At 42.7% G+C, this 26,200-nt stretch overlaps 1 protein-coding gene across 1 annotated transcript in view; it reads right to left on the bottom strand.

The window, feature by feature from the left end:
* Positions 1-26,200, bottom strand: part of CDH2 (cadherin 2) — a 213,274-nt gene that overhangs the window by 173,427 nt on the left and 13,647 nt on the right. Inside the window, exon 2 of the mRNA XM_067699411.1 lies at positions 9,505-9,616. Coding sequence (XP_067555512.1) covers positions 9,505-9,616 — 112 coding nt within the window. The remainder of the gene's footprint in view (positions 1-9,504; positions 9,617-26,200) is intronic.

The raw sequence follows: 26,200 nt of genomic DNA, 5'->3' as shown, positions 1-26,200 counted from the left end.
AAATGGGCTAGAGTGGTGCCCAAAGACAGGTACAAAAGAACATCCGTGGAGCTCATCATAAGTACAGATTTCTAAGTCCCACATGATTTCATTTTTTAGTCCACTCCATGATATTGCCCTGGTAATTGTCTCCTCTCTTCTGCACCATCACTTTCCCTCCCTACTGGAGTCTTTGCCATCAACATGCAAACATGTTACTCCCATCCTTAAAAACTATCCTTGGGACTTCCCTGGGGGCACAGTGGTTAAGAATCCGCCTGCCAATGCAGGGGACACGGGTACGAGCCCTGGTCCGGGAAGATCCCACATGCCGCGGAGCAACTAAGCCCGTGCACCACAACTACTGAGCCTGTGCTCTAGAACCCACGAGCCACAACTACTGAGCCCATGTGCCACAACTACTGAAGCCCGAGTGCCTAGAGCCCATGCTCTGCAACGAGAGAAGCCACCACAATGAGAAGCCCACGCACCACAACGAAGAGTAGCCCCTGCTCGCCACAACTAGAGAAAGCCCGCATGCAGCAACAAAGACCCCAAAAACAGCCAAAAATAAAGAATAAATAAATTTAAAAATAAATAAATAAAGTATACAATTCAATTTAAAAAACAAACAAAAAAACATCCTTGGGTGGGAGAGGGCAGGAGTGGAAGTTTGGTATTAGCAGATGCAAACGATTACATATAGGATGGATAAACAACAAGGTCCTACTGTAAAGCTCAGGGAACTATAATCAATATCCTGTGATAAACCATAATGGAAAAGAATATGAAAAAGAATGTATATATGTATAACTGAGTCACTTTGCTGTACAGCAGCAATTAACACATTGTAATTCAACTTTACTTAAATAAAAAAACAAAAAGCCCAACATCCTTGGTTGACCCTGCTTCCCTCTCCAACCTCCACCCAATTTCTCTCCTTCCTTCTAAAGGAAAACTCAATCTGTAGCCAGCTTCCTTCCTCCACCTGACTGTGGAATACACCTGAGTCAGAGACGTCCAGCTACCACCATGCCTTTGAGGACACCACATCCTACTGATTTTTCCCCTAACTCTCTGGTCACTCTTTCTTGGTCTCCATTCCTCCTCTTTTTTTCCTTTTGAGTCATACCTTTTTTTTTTTTTTTCCTGTGGTACGCAGGCCTCTCACTGTTGTGGAGCACAGGCTCCGGATGCGCAGGCTCAGCGGTCATGGCTCACGGGCCCAGCTGCTCCGCGGCATGTGGGATCTTCCCGGACCGGGGCATGAACCCACGTCCCCTGCATCGGCAGGCGGACTCTGAACCACTGAGCCCCCAGGGAAGCCCCAGTCATATCTTTAAAATAAGAAATCATAACTGTAAAGGGATGAAAAAGCTCCTGCATAAAATTTTAATAGCCATATATCCCAAATATTTGAGACCCTAGTCAAAAACTATCTAAATTTTAGAGGAAATGCCCATTATCATGTTGATAAAGGCATAAAACCAATCTTTTGAGGTTTTTTAAAATTTTATTTTATTGAAGTAGAGTTGATTTACAATGTAAACTTATTTTTAAATTTTTTTATTGGAGTATAATTGCTTTACAATGTTGTGTTAGTTTCCGCTGTACAATGAAGTGAATCAGCTATATGTATACTTATGTCCCCTCCCTCTTGGACCTCCCTCCCCACCCCATCCCACCCATCTAGGTCATCAAAGAGCAAGATGAACCTATCTTCAGGGCAGGAATAGAAACGCAGACATAGAGAATGGACGGGTGGACACAGGGGGCAAGGGGAGGGTGGGATGAATTGGAAGATTAGGTTTGACATAAATACACTACCATGTGTAAAACAGATAGCTAGTGGGAACCTGCTGTTGTGTTAATTTCTACTGTACAGCAAAGTGATTCAGTTATACATATATGTACCTCTCTATATACATTCTTTTTCATATTCTTTTCCAGTATGGTTTGTCATAGAATATTGAATATAGTTCCCTGTGCTATGCAGTAGGACCTTGTTGTTTATCTCCATACCACCTCTTAATCCTGACTTCCTAACCCTGCAGTGCTCAAAGGCACCATACGAAACCATTTCTTTCTCTCTTTGGTTTTCTCCTCCTCACACTTTGTGAAAATCCTCTTATGATTTCACCCTGGGTCATGGCTTTCCTTCATACACTTAGGACGCCCCACTCTAGAGCCCAGCCCACTCCACTAAACCCCAAACCCACAACTCAATGTCTTCTTACCTATCTTTGATATTCATCTCCACACACTCAAACCAAGTTCCTGATCGTTCCCATCACAGTGACTAATGTCCTACCCAGGGTTCAGACCAAATATCACGGAGTCATCCTTGACCCCTCTTTTCTCACAACCAATCCATCAAATCCTGTCAGCTCTACTGCCAAAACATATTCCGAGAACAAAGTTGGACATCTATCTCACACTACATACAAAAATGAACTCAAAATGGGTCAGTGATCTAAATAGAAGAGCTAAAACCATAAAAATCTTAGAAGAAAACACAGGAATAAATCTTTATGACCTTGGATCTTACAATGGATTCTTAGAGGTGACACCAAAAGCAAGAGCAATAAGAGGAAAAACAGGTAAGTTGCACCTCGTCAAAGTTAGAAACTTTTTGCATAAAAGAACGTTATCAAGGAAATGAAAAGACAGCCTAGAGAATGGGAGAAATACTTACAAATCATCTATCTGATAAGGGTCTAGTATCCAGAATACATAAAAACTTTTACAACTCAAAAATGAAAACCAAACAATTAAAAAATGGGCAAAGGACCTTTCTTTAAAGAAGATATACCAATGATACACATGAGAAGATTCTCAACATTATTAGTCTTTCGGGAAATGCAAATCACAACCACAAAGAGGTACCACTTCACACTCACTAGGATGGTTACTATCAAAATAAACAGAAAACAACAAGTTTTAGTGAGAATGCCGAACAATTGGAACCCTTGCATAGTGCTGGTGGGAATGCACAATGATTCAGCTGCTGTGGAGAAGAGCTTGTCAGTTCCTCAAAAAGTTAAACACAGAATTACCATACGACCTCTTAATTCCATTCCCAGGTATATACCCAAAAGAACTGAAAAAAGGTACTCAAAAAAGTATATGTATACCCATGTTCAAACCAGCGCTATTCACAATAGCCAAAAGGTGATAAGATCCCAAATGTCCATCAATTAATGATGGGTAAACAAGCTGTAAACTATATACACATATACATACGTACAATGGAATACCATCAGTCGTAAGACAGAATGAAGTACTGATACGTGCTACAATCTGGATGAACCTCCAAAACATGCTAAAGTGAAAGAAGCCAGACACAAAAGATCTGTGGAACTGAAGAGGATGGGGAGAAAATGCTTAATGGATAAGGAGTTTTACCTAGAAGTGGTAAAAATGATTTGGAACTAGATAGAGGCGGTGCTTACAAAACACCGAAAGGCACTAAATACCATTGAATGGTTCACTTTTAAACGGTTAATTTTATGTTATGTAAATTTCACTTCAATAGATTATTTTTTTACTATTCAGAATCCACCCCCTTTTCTTACCTCTACAACTACTACGTTGGTTCAAGCCACTGTCTTCTCTCACCTAGATTATCACTAGCCTCCTACTTTGTCTCTTCTTCCCCTCATATCTACCTCCTAGTAGTTAAAGCCTACGTCCTCACGGTGGTCTACAGGACCCCACACAACGTGGCCCGCCACTGCTCCAGCCTCATCTGACTTCACCCCCTACTACTCTGCCCCTTCCGCTCTCCATGTCTTGTCACATGGAGGCTCTTTGCTGCCCCTTCAACATTTCAGGCACAATCCTGCCTCAGGGCCTTTGCACGTGCTGTTTGCTGTTATTTCAAATGTTCCTCTCCCAGTTATCTATAGCTCTTGGACCATGTGCAACATCAATTCTTATTCAGATGTCTCCTATGCAATGACACCTCCCCGACCATCCTATTTAAACAACAAAACCACACATTCTCCCTATTTCCCTTCTCTGCATTATTTTTCACCATAGCATCTAGCATAAAGTAAATTTTACTTATTTATTGTGTTTATTTTCTACTCTCCACCAGATGCTTACTAGACAGGCTAAATGGACAGACCGAGAGGGGCTCCCTGATCTTAGGAGGACAGATTTTTAAACCGTTCAGTGCCTGCTTGCCGATACGTTTGCACAGGTGAGGTGTGACTTACTTTCTTTATCACAGATCTGGCTGGTAGTTTGTGAGACGGCAGACCTCAGCTACTCCAAATTACTGAAGGCTATGTATAACTGCAAAAGGACTTTAAAAAAAAAAAAAGAGAGAGAGACCAACCAAACTGGCTTATCTTGGTTTGCAGCATTGCATTAAGAAACCTGGACCTAAAATATATCACATTGAAAGGGATATAAAAAATTCCAAGTCTTTTTTTTTTTTTTTTTTTTGCGGTATGCGGGCCTCTCACTGTTGTGTCCTCTCCCATTGCAGAGCACAGGCTCCGGACGCACAGGTTCAGCGGCCATGGCTCACGGGCCCAGCCGCTCCGTGGCACGTGGGATCTTCCCAGACCGGGGCACGAACCCGTGTCCCCTGCATCGGCAGGCGGACTCTCAACAACTGCGACACCAGGGAAGCCCCCAAGTCTTAAATAAAGTCTAAATGATTACGATGAAAACAAGGATGAAATTTCTTAGTTCTTATGTTGATCTTATTACATCCTTAATAGTTCTTTAAAAAATAAATGCCACGAGGTATTAAAAAAAAAGTTCTCCATCCCTGAGAATCTTTATTTCATTTGTAACTCCTAAGAGCCTATCATCAATATCCAAGAGAACGATCTCAGTCCTTAACACCTTTTCCCACAATCAACTGGGAATCAGTAAAGTGTAAAGGGCTGCCCAACGGTATAAACAAGATGCTTAGAAACCTACCTTTTAAATATCTTAAAACATTTACACATTCAATAACAACAAAAAAAAGATTTATCAAAATGTAAAAAAACCACAGTAATTGAAACAAAAGCCAAGGTTTCCTAACATATTCATACAAGCCTGGAACACAGCAGAACTGCTTAAAATATAGATGGCTTTCCAATTCAGTAATGCGTAACATACACAAGCACTTATATTACTAAAAAAGTAGTGCAGTTGTATAGTCCTGCTAGATAATAAAAAAATTTCAGTACTGGTATCTAAAGATACCGTATGACAGCTTCCTCTCAGCATGTTAATGCGGGCGAGCCTCAATCAGTAAGTAAACTAATCTAAATCAAATTCCATCTAGTTGAAAATAATCATCATGGGCTGCCCAGAGTTGGTGAGTCTGAATGCATTACTGAAGAGCTTCTTGGTAATTGCAGGTTGCTATTTATGTTGACCAGAGTTGGAGGAGTTTACTTAGCGAGATGTCTAAGCATGCGGACCACCAATGTAAAACACACAGGAAAATTACTCTTCACATCCAGCCGAAAAACGGCTTAGATGCTCTCTGCTGATACTGCAGCATGGTTGTTATTTCCTAGTGTCAGACACACTGCTGGTGACAGAATGAAAATTTATGATTGCAGTTATTTTATTTCAAGTAATGTGCTCCCACAAGAGATTTTTTTCTAGTTCAGTGGAGTGTAAGTGAAATATTTAAGACTAACTATTATTTTCTAAAGCCGTAAATGTTTCTGCTTGTAAACAGGTATGCACAAAATACTCATGGTGACAATCACTGAGAGATATTTTTTAATCATAGGGGGGTTTGTTTGCCTTAGCGTCACCAATTCCCAAATGCGTCTAGTAACACACAAACCATGGTGGTAAGTGGGAAATAAAGAAGACCAACTCTGAGATAAACTTGTCACGAGACACATGGACAGGTAGGCTAGCTCTCACTCTTTCCTGTGTTATTGTATAATGGCTTTTTATCATCATCATCGTCATCATCATCACTAAATTAGGTATCAGAAACCTGCGTTCTAATTCCGGATCTATAGTTAACAATCTAAAGAACTGTACAGTCATGGGAAAAGCCTATTATGTCTCTGAGCTCCAATGTGCTTACCTGTAAAATGAGGGGGTTGGCAAGAAATGCTTTTAAAACAGAATAGAAAAATGCAACGTAAAAATGACGACCTAAACATATTAAAATTGATCCTAATTTACAAAAGGCAAGCAGAGAATACCACACGATAACAAAGGAATGTTTTTCACCTGAGGGGAAGTAGGAAAATAAAAAACATTGTAAAATTCAATGGTAATGAGGATGGAGAAAAGAACTAACAGACCTTCAGCCCTGAAAAGAAGAGTTCTACAAAAATGCACCAAAAAAGTATATACGCTCTCCATTCCCTTTGACCTAGTAATTTTACTTTCGAACACAAATCCCCAAAGAAAATATCCCTAAAGAAAAATCAGAGTTCGCTAAAAAAGAATCTCCACGGCAGCACAATATGTAAGAGAAAAACTGGAAACCACCTGTAAGTGCAAAAATAGAGGCACAGTTAAGTAAAATCTGGTTTTGCTAACAAAATGGAACAGAGAGAGGCCTAGATAACCATTTTTTTGAAGTACTGACCTCTTTTCAAAAGAGTGGAAATATTCAACATGATATAATGTGAAATGTGAAGGTTTATCACAAAATACATTTGCCCTCTTTATGACTTTACCAAAAACTCTCTGATGAAAACCGTAAGAGAAATTGGAGGGATAGCACTAGCTCATTGGGTCCAGTCTTTCTATGAAATTCATTACAATGGCAGAAAATAGAAGGGGAGGATGGGAGAAGAGGACGCTCTTTAGACTAGAGCCCGCTTTTCTAACATGACTATAACGCTGTCTCTCTCTAGCCAATGCTTGATGTTTTTCAAGCACCTTCACAAAGATTGTGACTTCACTGTTTGAAAAAGAATCAGCTTGCATGGCACTTATACACCCAAATGTTAAACTTTTGTACAAAGTCTAGTGCACCAGGAACGTACACTATGAAACCATCCTAGACATACGGTTGGACTACTGTCCTCCTTTCCCCAAATGTCATCAGTGGGAAATTAAAGGAAGCATCAAGAGTTAGGAGTCAGGACTTCAACAGGTTTTTAGACTCTAATGTCAACCTTAATATGGTAGAACCTGCCATGAGGCAAATGCCTTGGAAAACTGTTGCATATTTCTTATGCACAATTACTTCTTTCCTTGAACACTGTAAATCATAAAACCATGGCAAAAGTGATCACTCTGGTTGGTCTTGCAATAGATTCCTCTCAGCTTTAGAATATACATGGTGAATGGACTTAGTGCAGAATGTAGAATTCGTGAATATAATTATGGTATGGTATTTATTTGGGTTCACTGGACACACCCAACTTTGGATTATCATCTCACTAAAAGCTCCAAAAAGACAGAAAAGGTAAAAAAAAATAATAAATAACTAGAATTCTTCTAAGTAACAATTCTCCCAAATAAATATAACCGGTGACAACACTCTTGTAAAAAGGAATGTTGATGTTTCACAAAAGCCCTCCTCCTTCCAAAAAACCCGTTTTTTCTAGGAATCAATACTATGAACTTTACGTTTCACACATTGAGATGCTGGTGTTCTTTAACATATTCTATGAATGATAAAGAAAAAAAATAATGGTGTGTCAGAAGAGAAACAGTTTTATCAGAAAGGCTAAAAGATAAAAATGGTAATAACTGGGCATACGGAAAGCGCAGAAATTCTACCAAAGACTGCCATACACACTCCCCTCAGAGATGGCTAGAGCACAAAGTCAGAAGGATTTTCAATCTTTTATATTTACAAGTCCAGCGAAGTTCCAAGTTTCTAGGTTATACTAAAATGACACTGGCAATCAGCTGTGTCTGGTTTCTACTGTCACCAGCATTATCTAGTAACTAAAAAACAGGCTTTCATTTTCAAAACTATTCAGCATGCCAATGTATTTCACCTTAAATCAATGGCTTCTAGAGACAGACCGTGTGTTCATTTGTAACCAGCAAATTTCAACAAGCTTTTAGAAGGAGAAAGTAGGAGAAGGAATTATCCATTTAAAAATGTATCTCAAAAATAAAATGCAACAAATTCCACTGACATTTTTGCTCTGCCTGAATTATTCTTTAGAATCATATCAATATATTTTTTCAGCATTCAAATAATATTTAAGGTCACATAGGTCCTAGGATGCCACATAATAATTTATAGATTTAAAGAAAATGACAAATGTGCAGAACTCTGAAACTTGTATTAAATAAAAAAAATCTACACACTTTGATTTGCATTAAACCTCTATCGCATCAACCATTAACCACTAGATGAGATAGCAATTCAGCATTGAGACAGACTGATTTAACATTTACTCATTAAAATACCACGTGATGAGGCAGGGACGGGAGGATGTCTTTAAATAAGAAATCAACTTCAGAAAGATCACATAGGTGTAAGCAAATCACAATCAGAACAGAAATTAAAATAAAAGATGACCTGTACCACAGATGCTTAGTAGGGTCCATTTACATTTCAAAGTCCTCTGTCTATGGTATTCTTAAGTATGGTACCACTAAGGTTTGTCAGAGCTACAGAGACACTTCAATTAAGGCTGTGTGGTAGAGTCCCGTGTAAATTAATTAGTTGAGGTCGCTCAGATTTTCTAAAAGCGACTGTCTAAAACAGGCTCAGAGAGATGCACGATTTGTGGGAAATTAGAACCTAAATACAACTTCTTAATCAATTCTTCTTGCTTTCCTATTTCAATGACATTTTGAGTAATGATAAATAAGTCCATGAAAATATTACTACCCAAAATTTTATTTGCTTTCAATTAGAGGTAACAGAAGGGACTTTGAAGTTTGCTTTTGATTTCAAGTTTTATTTCAGATTTAATCTAGACTTATTGGCAAGAGATTTCATATGATAACTGTGATGACTTTGATCCATATTTAGATAGAAGATGAGTCTATATTGGAAACTCACATATATTACAACTAAAGCAGCTATCTAGTAATTTCTATAAACAATGGCATAATAAAAATATGGATTTCATGCTCCTGTCTTGAGACTTTCTTTACCTGCTAAATCTGTTCATTATAATTTTGCTAAATATTAAAGTTTGACATGTCTCAGCAGAGATAATATTATAGCCATTTCTTTGATTCAAAATACTAAGTAGATGATAGCTGTAAATAATTTTTAAAAGCAGTAGAATCAGATATTTGGTAAATATGATTTTTCAACATAAGTAAAATGTAGGCAGAAAATTGTAAAAATTAATTGTGTGATGGTTTCCACTGTAAATGAAAAATGAAAGCTCTCTGACGTTTTCAAGAGATCGGGAGCCTTCCAGTTACGTACATAAGAGATTCGTGAGCTCTTCTGTAATCCTAAAATAAAGTCCCTACAGCTTCATTATAGGGACAGTGAAAAATTCATACTTATTGTACAGTAGAGATCATTTAGAGACTTTTTTAACTGCAGCATGGAACAGTCTTTCAAGAGCACAGACGCTGTGTGTACAAATGTATCTTTTGAGATCCTACCATTGAGAAGAGGCTGTCCTTCGAGCACATCCTGGGACAAGACTGCACTGTAAACATCTTCAGGAAATCCAGTCTTGCATAATGCGATCTCACCAGAAGCCTCCACAGACGCCTGCAACACAAGAAAAAAAATGTGCGCGGTGATTGCCACCTCCTTCAACCGAGAAACATCCCACTTGGCATAAAGCCTTGCTTTTCCCACTAGTTTGTACAAATAACCCCTTTGTTTTCAGAGTGGTTGCGATTAGAGTGTAGAGGTCAAAGGGTTAATCTTTTTGATAACTAGGGTAGAAGAAACAAATCCCACTTGTCCAGTAAAATCTAAATAATGCACATTCCAGGTTCTTCTAAGGACTGAACATTTCCATCAAAATGGTCATTGTGAATGAAAAACTCTCAAGTGAAGCAGGAGGTGTGGGGACAGCCCGAGAGTTTTGAGCCTCCACAAATCACCTTCACTAACTTAACTTCGCAAGAAACATGTGTACGTTTGAGTATATTGATTTCTATATTCTTGTCTAATCCTCTATGAAGTTTGTTTCAATATACCCTTGAATTAAAAAGCAAAATTGCAATATATTTACTGAAGGATATAGAGTGTCTCATACCAAGTAAAACCAGCCAATCGAAAGTATATATTTCTCTAGACTCACAGACACAGATAGGAAACAAACTTATGGTTACCAAAGGGGAAATGCAGGGGAAGGATAAATTAGGAATTTGGGATTAACAGATACACACTACTATATATAAAATAGATAAAAAAACAAGGACCTACTGTATGGCACAGGGAACTATATTCAATATCTTCTAATAACCTATAAGGGAAAAGAATCTGAAAAAGAATATATATATATATATATATATATATATATATATAAAAATAAAACTGATCACTTTGCTGTACACCTGAAACTAACACAACATTGTAAGTCAACTATACTTCAGTTAAAAAAAAAAAGTGTATCTTTCTCTAATTTGATCAAGGGCAAGAACACATTAAAAATGTAAATAAAAATTAATATAATTATGTTTCCTTTTTATACTTAAAAATGAGAAAGTCACTATCTCTTGCCGTTTTCTTCTGTCTCATCACATACACAGCTAACTTCCCAGTGGGCTGAAATCTCCGTCATGCCAAGTGCTATCCACCTGCCGCCACCGTCCCCACCCCAAGTTAATTTCCCTACTTCCTACTGACATCATCACAGGATGATTAAGCCTCAGTAGAACTCATGCAGCATTTACGTTAATTATAAAAATCTTTACCCGGCCCTGATGGGGATCCAAATACAGGAGGAAGAGAGTGGACAGAAGCTGCCTGAAGGAGGGATTTTAAAAGCTCCAGGACCAGCCTTAGGAGAAGTCTGCACTGGGGAGGAGAACAAGAAATTGGGACGAAGGAGAAAGGGAGGCCCCAGAAATAGGGAGACCTCAAAACAGTTGTCTGAATGAAGCCATACAGCACAGCTTCACAACTACAGGACTTCCTGGATGATGCATGGGAAGTACTGCAAATACTGAAGTTGCAAGGATCCAGACTAATCTAGTATTTAAAGGATTCTTTTCAGATCCGAGAAAATCAAGAGAAAAGGACATTTGGACTTTGTTACATCTCACACAGTATCTAATCTCAAAACCGTATTTGGAGCAACAGTGAGATATTAGGTCAGACCCAACAAATTAGCAAACAATATTAAGTCTGTTAAGGGCAAGAGAAGATTGTCTCGAGTCAAGGATACAGAGCAATCAACCCCCTTACACAGGTATCACCTTAGAGTGCAATTCGGAAACTCCTAGTAAAGGTAAAAGTAGACATATCCTACATGGCAGGTATATTCCCTGGGAAACTCTCCCATGGGTGCCCCAGTCAACGTGTGCAGCAATGTTCACTGCAGCATGGTTGTAACTGCAGGACCTAGAAACTACCTAAACGCCCATCAATAGGAGAAATGGACCAATAAATTTTCACTTAGTCAAAAAAAAGCATTAAAGTGGAAGAACTGGAGCTACATCTATCCACGAGGTTCCATCTCAAAACAAATACTCAGTTTCTTTAACTTTCAAGTAAGGTTGAAAAAGAAATTTAATTATAAATCAACCTAGGAACGACTATTATCTTTAGTAAGTTCAGAAATCTATTCATACGACATTCCACATTCAGACTGGCAACAAGGTGCACTGCAGTCTAAATCGTGCAAACAAAACCCAAAAATCCAAAGCATGATTGATGACTGTTTTTATATATAAGGTATGAATTCAAAGGCTAATGTACAACATACATATGTAGTAAGAATATAAAAATATACAAAGTAGCGATAAGCACCAAATTTAGGAGAGTCGCTACCCCAGGGGAAGGTGAGTCAGGAAAAGCATCAGGAAGAATCCTACAGGCAGCTTTGATTTTATTTGTCATAATTCATTTCTTTCTAAAAGAATCTAAAGCAAACAGGGTAAAATGTGAAGGTGTGCACAGACACGTGGGTGCAAAGTATATCATTCCCTGTATACCCTGCCTGCTCTACGTATTTCAAAGTGAGAAAGAGAAAATCGCTAGGACTCTCTGAGAAGTAAGAACTTGGGCCTCCAACAGCCATCGAGTTTGGGACACAGGGTGATATTTTGCTACTTGCCAGCTGCAACCATCCAGGCATTTATACTGGCCCTGGCACAGAGCAAGCGCTTCTAGTTAACTTTTAGCTAACTAAAACAAACAAAGGGAAGTCCCAAGTTCGCCATATAAGTTGGACCAATGTGTTCTAAATCTGTGTCCCAGTGACAGGTTAGGGGTTAAGGGGCCTTTTTACCTCCAGCCTTCCCGCTACAGAGGGGAGCCATGGTGGGGATCCAACCCCAAGAGGTAGATGGGAACAGAGCTCGGAGGGGGCAGCAGGCCAGAGACAAACAAGGGTCACATTCCATCCTGTGGGTGGTAGGGTTAGGGCGGTGTGTGGTTTTCTAGGTGAACTCTCAGAGGGCAATGAAATCTACAGACTAGAGGAAAACTGTCATCTCTTCTATTTTTTTTTTGCGGTACGCGGGCCTCTCACTGTTGTGGCCTAACAAATGCTGGCTACCAATATTAAACAGCCATGGGCGTCCTGTATTACTTTATGAGATTTTCATATTTTTAAACAACTGAAACTTTTCTGAAGTCTTCTTCCCCAAGACAAAATGGACCCACAAAATAACATGTTATTATTATTCTATAATGTGTTTTCTTTTTCTTTCTTTCTTTTTTTTTTTTTTTTTGCGGTACGTGGGCCTCTCACTGCTGTGGCCTCTCCTGTTGCGGAGCACAGGCTCCGGACGCGCAGGCTCAGCGGCCATGGCTCACGGGCCCAGCCACTCCGCGGCATGTGGGATCTTCCTGGACCGGGGCACGAACCCGTGTCCCCTGCATTGGCAGGCGGACTCTCAACCACTGCGCCACCAGGGAAGCCCCTATAATGTGTTTTCTTAAATACAGGTTCCATAAAATTATTCAAGTATGTATTTCTCCCTATTAATTTATTATTAATTTCCCCTCTTAATATTCAGTCCAGGAATAACAAAAGTAACATGTTCCTAAAGCAGACAGGAAGCACTGAAATGAATACAATCGCCAAACAGGTCTTTTGTAGATGCGTGGATATCTCATCTAATGCTCACAGCAACCTTACAAAACAGGGGCTGGGACCAAGTCCGGGATCATGCGAGACCCCGGAGCTGGTGACACAACCCATCCAGGGAAGCCAGCTCCAACTCATGAAGCCTCTAGTGCCAAGAGCTTTTTGGACATTGAAAGTTTTGCAGTCTCACCCATAATGCTTCAACGTTCTCCAACATTCATTCTCAACCCGGGGTGGTACTGCCCCCTCGGGACATCTGGCAACATCTGGACACATTTGTCATTGAAACTGGAAGAGGTGACGCCACTGGTTTTTAGTGGCCAGAGGCCAGGGATGCTGCCAACCATTACACAATGCCCAGGACAGCCCCTACCACAGAGAATTAACCAGCCCCAGATGTCAATAGGGCCAATGTTGTGACACCCTGCTCCACAGTGACACAGAAAACCAGTGACCACTACCCTTAACACCCCCAGCAGTGCAGAGGTCACTATCTATCCCAACAGCCCACGAAACTCTTACTGGAACGTTCTCCTTTTCCGAAAGCCCAAAGCCAGCTCCTGTGGCTTCCCCCCCGACACTAACTCATCACTGCGGGGACCAGGGGGAGGGCTCCAGAAGTTCAAAGAGAGGAAACCTCCTCTCAAAAAGTTCCGTGTACAAGGAGGGGGCAGTGAATTGCATGCCTTTTCCTAACTTGAATAATGTACTCGGCTCTGCTGCCGAAGTGCAAAAGTGGGCAATCAGTAGATGAATAAAAGTGGCTCTGGTCATTCAAATAAAACTTCATTCATGGACATTAAAATTGAAATTTCATATAGTTTTCAAGGGTCAAAAGTTATTATTACGAATTTTTAAAAAGCATTTAAAAATGTGAAAAAGATTCTTGGCCATACAAACTCAGGCAGCAGGACTGAAGTTTGTGGATCCCTGGAATAGGATGCTAAATTTTATAAAACACCGCCATCTCGCTTAATTCTCACAATGGCCCCCGAGGGGACTGTAATTATCCGAATTTTACAAATAAGCAAACAGATTCTCCCTCAGAGGTGAATACCCAAGACCTCACCTCCAGGAAGAGGAAACGGCAAGATTCTAATCCTCTAGTCTTGCCAAGTAGGACAAATAGTTACAATTCTTTGCAGAAACATGTATTAAGTGTCCACTTGCCAGGGGAAACAGAAGGAAACACAGCCCTGCACTTAGGAAGTTCAAGGCTTCAAGTGAGAGCAAAATAGAGATAATTGCAATAGAAAGTGGCAGTGAGAGGTAGAGGGATGCAGAGGGCATGGGGAGAGCCCAGGGCAGGGATGTGGGGGCCTCCCAAGCCGAGCCCAGGAGGAGTCAGGCAGTGGGGGGGGGGGGGGGGGCGGTGGGCAGGGAAGCCATCCCAGGCAGTCACTGCTTGAGCCAGAACAAGGCAGCAAGAAACAGCACACTGCCTGGGGAATTACAATGAGTTCAGTGTCACGGGAGTCCAAGAAGCAAGGCAGGGAGTCAAAAGTTGAGGCTGGAGAGTTAGACAGTGTTAGATCATAGATGGCTGGGGGCTTGGGGTTATCCTGTTGGCTGTGGGGAGCCAGGCACACATTTTCAGCACAGGCAGATTGTGTTTGATAGAGAATTCTCTGATGCTTTGTGGGAAATGTGTTTTGTTGGGGGGCAACAAGTGACAGGTTGGCGACAAGTTAGGGCACAGACTTGAATCAGGCAGGGGCTGCAGGAATGAGAAAGGGGCGATTGTATCAATACGCAGACAGTTAAAATTGATTCCTCGGCAGGGACTCGAGTGGGAGGGAGGGGAGGGAGGGAGGAAGGAGGTTCTGCCCTCCTCCTCCGTGTTTCCAGCTGAGTGACCGTGGACATGAGTGGCACAAGCTAAGAAAGATAATCGCAAAATTATAACGTCCGGAACAAAGTGCTAAAGCAGCAGAATGGGATGATAAATCTGCCTGTAGAAATCAAAGGAGACTCCATAGCTGCAGTGACATTTAGGCTCTGCCTTTAAAGATGATTAAAATTTTGCCAGGAGAAAGAGGAGGAAGTGGAAAAGGGCATCCCAGGCAAAAGGTACAGCAGAGACAAAGGCCTTGTTGATTTATATTGAGCGCGCAGTCAACCCAAACAACCCAGGTCTTTTTTACCAGGCAACTGTTAAGTAGTGGCTTCCAGTATCTTTGCTCTGACTTGGGGCCCTGAGGGGCAGCAATTACATTTAACCCTCCAAGACTTGATCTCGATAAATTAATACTCCCATCCAGATTTAGTCATTCCTCCCGGCTGTCTGGATCACCCCAATGTCTTCATAATGATGCTACTCTGATGTTAAAGACAGGGCATGACACATGCCCAGACATGGCCCTTCCCACTGACCCAGAGCCATAAACCAGGCTCTTAAGAGGGACAGCCCAGACTTTCAACACGCCAGACTGCCCGAGTTTGAATCCTGCCCATCACTTACTATCTGTGAGACCTCAGAAGTCCCAGTTCCCCCAGGTGTGCAATATGTATATTGAGATAGCACCCATGCACAGGGCGGGTGTGAGGATTAAATGAGATCACATGTGTAAAGCACTTAGAATAGTGTCTGGCACGTGGTTATTCAGTGTATTAGCCCTGAGTAACATCAGTATTGATACTATGATGACAACACGATTCTACCTCGTACATCTGTCCTAAAGCCCAGTCATTCCCAACTTACTCAGCATAGCAAGTAATCTGGGACATTCACCAAAAATTGATTCCTGGGTCCCAACCCAAGACTCACTAACACAGAATCTTAAGAGCTGTGGTGGATAAATCAGTATGTTTAACAAGTGCCCATGCAGCACTGGGCAGCCACACATCCAACCCAATACCTCCATCTCCCCAAACCTTTCTGAACTCCAGATATCGGCATGCCTGCCTTTCCGCCCTAGTCTCCAAGTTGAATAACTTTGCAACAAAAGGGAATAAAGAAACAATTATTTTTTTCTGTTCTGAACAAGTCCATGCTGTTTCCTAGTTACTGTGTACATCTGAAAATTAAAATTGCAAGCCAAACTTTCCTCATTACTGGCTGCAGAATTCTGCCCCAGGTCAGCATGGGGCCCTCTATTCTTTTGTTTGAACACCACATTTTCTGGATTTGGCTTTTTTTTTTTTTTTTTTTTTTTTGGTACGCGGGCCTCTCACTGTTGTGGCCTCTCCCGTTGCGGAGCACAGGCTCCGGACGCGCAGGCTCAGCGGCCATGGCTCACGGGCCCAGCCGCTCCGCGGCATGTGGGATCTTCCCGGACTGGGGCACGAACCCGTGTCCCCTGCATCGGCAGGCGGACTCTCAACCACTGCGCCACCAGGGAAGCCCTGGCTTTTCTTTTAATTGGGACATTAACCCATCCCCAGTCCATTAGTAATTACCCCGTTCTCCCCAATTCTTCCAAGATGAAAGCAGTGGGCACGTCCTCCTGGCCCACCAGGATGAAATTCATGCTGAGCAGAGGATCCCCACTCATTTAGTGCTGCTCTGCATGCTCAATACAATCAGCTCACCTATCCTGAGTTTCAATTTCCTCTTACAAGTATTTGCTCTACTCTTCCCAGGCGGAAGATCGACCTCCTTGTCTAAAAAGGACAGAAGCATAATGGGAGCGGAGAAGTTCTGTGGGCCTGTTAGGATTGGTCTATCTGTTCCGGTTCTGAACCCACAGTGACATCGCTTTTTATTCTCGTTATGATTTTCCCATAGTCTCAGTACCACGAGCTTTCAAGCTGAGTCCACTACTCTTTGAGGTTCCTATTTCCGTGATTCTTTTTTATAGTCTTCCTTGGTCACTGGCTCCGCTTTCCAATTTCCTCCAAGTCACTCCTGAATCCAAGCTCTTAAAATATTCCACCGAAGCCAGAGCGGACCTTTCCATGCCCCTCTTCTTCCTGATCAAGATCATTCATGGTGACTGGCTCAACGTTTCACATCTGAAAGCAGCCCAAACCTAATGGAAACTTCCTCTTTTCTTTCTGGCTCTGAAGACAGCCTACCTAAAACCAAGGCTCTGCTGATTATCATAAACTCTTTAAGTTTAACCAATTGAATGTTTGGGTTTCCCCCCCCCATACATTGATCTCTTCCTTTTTTCCCTTTCAGATGGTCAGAATCTACTAACAATTCAAGTACTGAGAAGGTAGATGATCAAATGCAGTCGACAAAGCTGGAAAACTCTTTTTGCTTTATATGTCTGTTCCCCTTATTCTTTACGGAAACAAAGGCAGGAATGTGTGTAGTAGTTAAGACCTGGGCCTCCAAGCAAACCTGCTTAGGTTTAAATCCTGGCTCCCCTCTGGCTACGTATGTGACCTTGACAAGCTTTATAAATTCATCTGTGCCTCCACCTTTTCCATAATAATAATAATAATAACAATAATATGGAGAAGAAGAAGGAGCGGGTGGAGAGGAGGAGAAGAAGAAGAGAAGTACTGGTCTCCTAGGATTGCTTTGAGGCATAGCAACAACACCTGATTCACCATAAGACAAGGGTTAGCTATTGTCATGATATTGTTGGGGGGTTTTTTGTGAAGACTTTTACCTCTTTGCTACATAAATACCCGAGAACTATTTTTAAAGAATTTTGTGAAGTAGGAATACTGAAAAGAAACCAAGGTGATGCACTGTTTGTGGGTATGTAAATAGATACAGCCACTACGGAGAACAGTATGGAGGTTCCTTAAAAAACTAAAAACCGGGCTTCCCTGGTGGCGCAGTGGTTGAGAGTCGGCCTGCCGATGCAGGGGACACGGGTTCGTGCCCCGGTCCGGGAAGATCCCACATGCCGCGGAGCGGCTGGGCCCGTGAGCCATGGCCGCTGAGCCTGCGCGTCCGGAGCCTGTGCTCCGCAATGGGAGAGGCCACAACAGTGAGAGGCCCGCGTACCGCAAAAAAAAAAAAAAAAAAAAAAAAAAAAAAAACTAAAAACAGAATTACCATATGACCCAGCAAGCCCACTACTGGGCATATACCCAGAGAAAACCATAATTCAAAAAGACATGCACCCCCAATGTTCACTGCAACACTATTTACAATAGTCAGGTCATGGAAGCAACCTAAATGCCCATCGACAGATGAATGGATAAAGATGTGGTATACATATACAATGGAATATTACTCAGCCATGAAAAGGAATGAAATTGGGTCAGTTTTAGAGACGTGGATGGATCTAGAGACTGTCATACAGAGTGAAATAAGTCAGAAAGAGAAAAACAAATATCATATATTAACACATATATGTGGAATCTAGAAAAATGGTACAGATGAACCGGTTTGCAGGGCAGAAATAGAGACACAGAAGTAGAGAACAAACATATGGACACCAAGGGTGGGAAGTGGCGGGGGGCGGGGTGCTGGTGTGATGAACTGGGAGATTGGGATTGACATGTATATAGTGATACATATAAAATAGATAACTAATAAGAACCTGCTGTATAAAAAATTAAAAACAAGAAAAAAAAAAGAAACCAAGGTGACAAAGAATAAAACTTCATTCACAAACATGTACAAAAGAAAACAAGTGAAATTCCTTTCATAACAGGTGATGTGTGGGTGTGGGTGGGTAGCGGTGGTGGGGGGGACAGCTCTGAGGATGCTTTTATTATGGCTGTATGTCTTCCAAACAATATAAGCAATTAGTGAAGACACTTTTAAAGCAGTTAGTGGGGTACATGGTAATAGAATAATGGAACCCTTCAAGACCAATTCTGCATGACTAATTTTTTTTTAATGTTTAAATCCAATTTATCACCATACATTTGCCAGATTCTCTACATTTCACAGGATTCCATCCATGACGTGGGAGGCTATGTTAAGAAGATTATTCAAGAGCTAGTGCCACTCTTTAAAGATCTTTCTCTGCATAAGTCATGCCACTGATGACACTTTGGATTTCATATCCCTGGAAATATGCTTGAAACGTGCAGAAGTTTAACCCTGGACTTTGATATTTTTGTTTTGTCACGTACTGTCCTGGAGGGAGAGCACAGCGTTTTGAACGGGTTAACTCTTTCTTGCCTTCATAATACAACCTAGACCACCTTAGGTGCAGGGGTCACACTGCCCCCTGTGACCCACCTCGTGTCCATCTTTATTTCAATTCTGTTACTAGTACAGGTCCTTGAATATCTCTGGTATCAGTACTTTTATTTTTTTCTGATTTTCATTTCTTTTAATCAAGTAAGGACAAAGAGAGTCAAACAGCGGTGTTGATGCTGGTCCAGGAACCTGACAACCGTGCTGACCTTGAACTCTGAGCTGGAGGACAGTACTGCAGTACAAACCCTTGACAGACAAAAATCAGAGTGCCTCATCGGAGATGCAGTTTAGAGTGTGGACTTCTCAGGAGTTGAACCTATCAGACCTTAGGACCACATACAAACATGTAGCAAGTCACGTCCACAGAGGTCTGTGCAGTCGCTGATCTCTTCAGCCCCTGTGAGGGGAGGCTTCCTAGGCATCAAGACTTTGTGGAGTGGAGTCTCAAAAGATAGACAGGAGTTTACAATAAGCATCTGGATGTTTAACGTCAGGGGTAGCAACGCTACACCTACAGACTGACTCGGCTTATAGAAGTATAACACAATCCTGAGACAGTGGCTCAGGCAGTTATGCAATTAAACTGCCACTGAAAGTTCCAGAAGTGCCTACAGCAATTCCAGTAGACGTGGCCAATCCTGGCTTTGATTGATTTTGCCCCATCAACTCATTACACTCAGCAGAGACTGCAACATGCTTTTTACACAAGGTTCAAAATGCCATCAAGTAGTAGAGTACGTGGCATCAGACTGTGGCTATAATCAACTTGGAAATTAACTAAATACACTGAATGTTGGTGATTGCTAATATTTATCGAGCGCCTAGGAACGGTGCTACAATGCTTTCCATGCATAGATCTCAACAATCTTCACAACCACCCTACAAGGTAGGTACTATTACTACTGCTGTTTCGCAGGCAAGGAAGCAAACTGAAGGGAAACCGCCATGAGGCATTTAGCTAGTCAATTTAGGGATGATATTCAAACCTACACCAAAAGGCTTTGGGGACCACTGTTAGCCACTGCCCCATCTCACACACACACACACAGGCACACACACACACACACACACAAACCATCAGGAAGCATCCTCAGACACTGGCTAAGGGCTGGAAATTGTCCTATAAGAATTAAGACCAAGTGACAAATCTACCTGCTGCCATTGTGAATTTTTTCCTAAAATATGATTCTCAAATATGACTGTGACATACGTTAACAGAATAATTACAGTGTTTCTGTTCACCATGTGAAAAAAACGGAGAGAAGACATCAGGTCAAACTTTTATAAAACAACTTGTTTTTTAAGTCACCCCACTCCCCGCCCTACCCGGCCTCCACCATAACCAACCCCAAACTCTTCTAAAAGCACACATGGAAAATGATCAGTAAATACCCACCATGGTGAGTGTATTCATTTTCTGTAGGTGATATATCGATGAGGGCTTAATTACAGCCTGTGATAGACTCTTTGTACACTTTCTGAACCCCACACTCCTTGGTCTTCATGTACAATTACGTCTGTTTCATAAAACCTGGAACATGATTTCACTTTTTAAAAATGGTTACCAATGCTTCTAGTGCCTGTAACTCTGATTTAATTTGAATAGCTGGCCATGGTGATGATTTATCTCATTCTGAGTCCTTGATGAGATAATTATCAAGACAATTATACCATTATTCTTGTGAGAAAATCACATTCCCAGCACAGCCTCCAGAAATGTGCTGCCATGAAGAGGGCTCTGTCAATAACGTCAGAGTTCCAAGCCATTCCTGAACCTGCTCCCAAAGCAGCACCCTGCCCGGCGGTGTTCTAGGTTAAGCCATGAAGAAGCCAGCGCACCAGCCCTGCATGCTAACCCACAGGTTACAGGGCTAATGTCACCAGTTTCAGGTTCAACTCGGGGGGACTGCAGACTAGCATTTCTTCCACCTATGGTTATCTCGAGTAGTTTAAGTCTGGCATTTGGACAATTGCACTGTATAACCTGTAGAGGGGGAGTGCATCTTCCCTTCTCGAAGCTTCTTTCCGTGTGGAAGGAACTCTGCTTTCCCAATACTCTCATCTGTTTCCACTCCACCTGTCAGTCAGACTGAACAGCAGTTCTCAAAGTGTGGTCTCGGGATCCCTATGGGTCCCCAAGATCCTTCCAGGGGAACTGAAAAGGCAAAACTACTTCCATAATATAACAATATTCTTATCCTTTCCACTCACATTCTCTCACGAGTGTCAAGTGGAGTTTTCCAAAGGGTGAGTGATGTGTCATACCTTCACAGAGTAAACGCAGAAGCAGATACAGGAAACCCACTGTCTTCTACTAAGTCAGACATGGAGATGTGCAAAAATACAAAAGCACAATGCTACTCTTCCTACTAATTTCATTGTTCTGCTTTGGAAAATATAGTTATTTTTCATAAAAATTGGTATTTGTGTTACATAATGGGTTTAATACTTTTAAATGAATTAAATCAATACCATACAATTTCCTCAGTTTAATTTCTAATATGCTAAACAACGGTAGATATTACCCACATTATAGAAGCTCATTAGGGCACTTAATGATTTTTAAGAGTGTAAAAGGGCCCTGAGACCAAGAAATGTGTGAACTGCTACTCTAGAGAGAAGAGGGATGAACTGAACTTATCTGAAGGCTGAATTCGAAATAACAATCTTGGCACCTGGTGCCCAGCTCTGACCCCTACTCCTCCCACCTGGGAGTCGCAGGCCCACAGAGAACAAGCGTGGTGATCTCATTTTCCACGCTGGGAGCTCACGGATCCCCTGCAGCACTTGTAGGTGGGGGGCAGCACCACCTGCAACTGAGTGAGCAGGTCTGTGGAATTCTGGGGTTCCCTATGGGCAACAGACAAGCCCACGGATAAAGGCCATGCCTTCCAGCCCAGATCTCACCAGAACCATGGTGAGATTCTCCTTTCCTAACTGTTGACTCTCATGGCTTCTATTTCACTCTGTTCAGAACCTGGTTCAGGGAGGAGAGGTCCCATTTATTGGGCCCCTTCAAAGACTTAGGCATTTGGTGTACGCTCTGGAGACTTTGAGAAATAATAAAAAAAGGAATCCAGTGCTGGGGAGGAAAACAGTCCCGGAGGTACTGGGGCTCTGGGCAGGGGAGGAAGGGTGCTTTCCTAGGGCCCTGCCTGTTTTTCAACTTGGTGGTTTGTAGTCTTGATTGTGCAGTGTGGTGGGTTTTTATAGTTGGGCAGGCAGCTTTTAACATCAACAGGCTTTAGTTCCTAAACCACAGGGTATTTTGATCTTGATGTGTGACCACAACTTACGGTGGTTATTCTCTAGGAAAGTGCTTGTTTACAGAGGTAGGGCCCAGAGCAAAGACGGTGGACTTCAGGGAAGGCCATGGACCAAGGAGACAGGCCACGCGGTGACCACGGCCAAATGGCAAAGGCCTTTGGGTGAGGGCCGTAGCAGCATGGCCTTGGTAAAGGTCTGAGGCAGCTCAGGACTCCTGGGGGTGCCCGTGAATGAGCAGAGACAGCTGAGGCACAGAAAAAGGGGATCATTTCAACATCTCCTGCCTAAAGACTAGTGAGCAGAACAATATTTGCTATTTTTAAATGCAGTGAACTCAAGAGCCTTGTGGAGGTTCTCACTTCAAATTATGAATGACAGGTCTAGGAGGGCGGCACTGGATTGCCTGTCTCTAATTCTGCTCTGCATTCGGAGGCCAAAGAAGGCACATCTTGGCTTCTTGTAACCTGACCACAGGCTCAAGGGCCAGCCTCCACCAAGCAGTCTGGACTGATCTTTATAAACTAAGGAGAAATCTTCCCCCGCACATGGCCTTTTTTGGCCAAAGCAACCCCACAGCAAGTGGTGAGAGACAGAAAACACCTGCTCCCAAGACAGTGCATCCCCCAGTCATCTACCCAACAGAACCCACGCTGGGGACAGTGGCGGGCTGACAGCCTCGAGGGGCTCACAGGGGAAGGCCAGGTAGAAGGTTTGAATGTGCTGGTTGCAAATCAAAATTCATCTGGGAGAGGCTCCCTGTGGGAGGTTAAATTTAGCATTCTGTATTTATCCGGGGGGAGGGGACCCACCTGTGCCTTCTGGGTTTTCTTTCAGGAAGCTGGCGTTTGAGATACTGCCACCTATGTGCAAGGTTCAGAAATACCCCCGGTGGTGATCCCCATCTTTTTGGAGGTGCCCTTCCTTCTCATCCAGCATATTCTGTCTCTGTAAGTCTCCATTTCCCCTTTGACCTCTGTGTTTAGTTCAAAGGTCACGACTTACAGACAACAGGCTTAGCCCCATTAGCATTGGGGAAAGACTCAACCAGGGAAGGTTCTTGCCACCCATGGTGAGTCCTTCCCTCAGATGTCACCTGCTTCCTATCATGGTCTTTGGGACATTTAAGAACAGGCTCTGGGGTCATAATGTCGCCTAGAAAAACTCGCCTAGGATCAGGATCGGTTTGCTTTCCAACTTTGTAGGCTGCACAGCTACAGGCATACGCAGCTTTACTGCACTCTGCAGGTATTGATTTTCTTTTTTACAAATGGAAGGTTTGTGGCAACTGTGCATTGTCAGATGACAGTTAGCATTTTTTAGCAATAAAGTCTTTTTTTTTGCTCTACGCGGGCCTCTCACTGTTGTAGCCTCTCCTGTGGCAGAGCACAGGCTCCGGATGCGCAGGCTCAGCGGCCGTGGCTCACGGGCCCAGCCGCTCCGCGGCACGTGGGATCTTCCCGGACAGGGGCACGAACTCGTGTCCCCTGCATCGGCAGGCGGACTCCCAACCACTGCGCCACCAGGGAAGCCCTGAAGTCTTTTTTGATGAAGGCATGTACATTGCGTTTGTAGACATAATGCTACTGCACACTTAAAAGACCACAGTATAGTGTACACAGAACTTTTATATGCACTAGGAAACCAAAAAGTTTGTGACTCCATTTACTACGGTATTTGCTTTATCACACTGCTCTGGAATCTAACACACAGTATTTCCGAGATGCGCCCGCGCTGCTGTGACCATCCTGCGTGCTGCATTAGGCTCGAGGATTCTTTATAAAGTAAAGCTATTGATCGTCCAGGACTTCATGAAGTTGGGAGCAAGACTGTCCTGAGAGAGTCCATCTCTCCCTCTGAGGGTGACTGCCACTCTTTGGGATGAGCACACACTTGATGGGTAAGAACATAATAAACTCAATGGTTAATGCAAACTCTGCGGAAGGCTTAGCGGAACCCTTACTCCCTCCTTCCATATAGAGCTACGTGAGCAACGTCCCACCTCCACCCACTCCCCAACCTCTGTCAACCTTTCTGGTCAGTTTGGATGAAACGACTGGGCACACAGAGCCTGGTCCCTTCCTCACCTCTTTTCTGTTGGATGCCCAGCCTCCTTCCACAGTGCAAATGTTGCTATGCTGTAGATGACCTTAAAACAGCAGGATCCCTAGGTGGGAAGCTGGCTCTCATCCAGCACCATTAAAGATGGGAGGCGGGTGCAGGGGGAGGGGAATTAATTCAGCGACCTATGTATGTTCTACCCTCGTCCTTCTCAGTAATAAAGGTTGTATTGTGGTTCTTTATCTGCTGACTCTTTTGTCTTATTCATCCAGAACTCAGATGGATAAGAAGCACTATTTATTAGGTCTCTTCAAAGACAACAAAATTACCAACAAGGTCTCAACATTACTGAATACTCAGAGGCCAAGGCTGAAGATCAAAAAGAAGCCAGGCCAAATAACATCCTGAGACCGCCAGCAGGGCCGCAAGACCACTAGGATGGCTGGACACTGAGGGTCTGAGAGCAGACAACCAAGTCTCTTCAAGTGCTCGGTGAAGCCCAAGTCCTGGGAACAGAGAATCACATGTGCCTCTGCATTGCTGGGTGTCTACAGTTCAGGGCCAAGCCGGCTTGAGGTCGGGAAAAACGGCAATTCACAGCACTGTCAACCAATCAGTTACCTGCATCTCTTAAAATCACCACTAGGGGTTGTTTGGCCAGAGACAGAAATCACCTACTTCCACAGCAGCCTAGCCTAATACTGGCTCAGTGTTAGATTTTCCCATTCATAAGGCCAAAGGTTGCTCCCTGGAATTGAGATCCTTGAAGACTTCATTCTAGAGTCCAAATTCTCCTCCAGGCTGCAATCCTACAAAACCTTGAATAGAAAGACTTATCTTGCTCCCACTGGGTCAGCTCTTGGAGACTCCCAAGGACCTGATTGTTACCAGGGCGGAAGAAATACTCAAACCCTGGGAGGTTCCTAGAGGTGTGCCTTTGGGTTAAGCCAGGCTGCATTCAGACTTTTGTAAAATGGATGATGATAATGATGCCGACTTATCTCAGGAAGCTGAGGTGAGGATTACATAAGACAATGCAGGCAGCCTGCTTGGCCTGGAACATAGTAAGCACTCCACAAATAATAGATTTAATCACGAGTGAGCTCTCCAGAAGGCTCACACTCCTTGGAAAGATACTATACAAACCATGACTGGAAACGTTAGGCAAAGAGAATGGGCAACAAATAGCAAGGCCAAGCTACAGACGAGTTACAAACTTCATTCCATGGACTAGGGCTCTGCAGACACCGCAAGGAAGACGAAAGGCCGGAACATATATAAAAACAATCTCCATCGTGTTAGTAACCAAAAGAATACAAATTGAAACCAAAAAGAGATACCATTATGCAGTCCACCAGGTCGTTAAAAATGCTAAAGCTTAACTAGAGTATGTATACTAAGATTATGAAAAAAGAAAAGTATGTACGTGGTGCTGGTGGAGCAGCTGGAGAACAACTCTTGCAGTAGCTGGTAAAGAAGAACAGGCACATAACTTGTAACCCAGCAATCCTTGGGACATACCCCAGAGCAGACCAGCATTCCATCACTGGGAGCTTGCTGGAGATGTACTGAATCAGGAGCTCAGGGGATCGTGCCAGGAATCTGTTTAACAAGCTTTAGGTGATTTTTATATAAGCTAAAATTTGGGAAATGCAGCCCTAGAGTATCCCTGGCACTTACGACCAGGTGGCATGTACAGGAA

The sequence above is a fragment of the Pseudorca crassidens genome, chromosome 12 (genome assembly GCF_039906515.1).
Source record: "Pseudorca crassidens isolate mPseCra1 chromosome 12, mPseCra1.hap1, whole genome shotgun sequence".
NCBI lineage: Eukaryota > Metazoa > Chordata > Mammalia > Artiodactyla > Delphinidae > Pseudorca > Pseudorca crassidens.
Note: the sequence above shows the minus strand (reverse complement) of the source record. Positions and strands in the feature narration are given on the sequence as shown.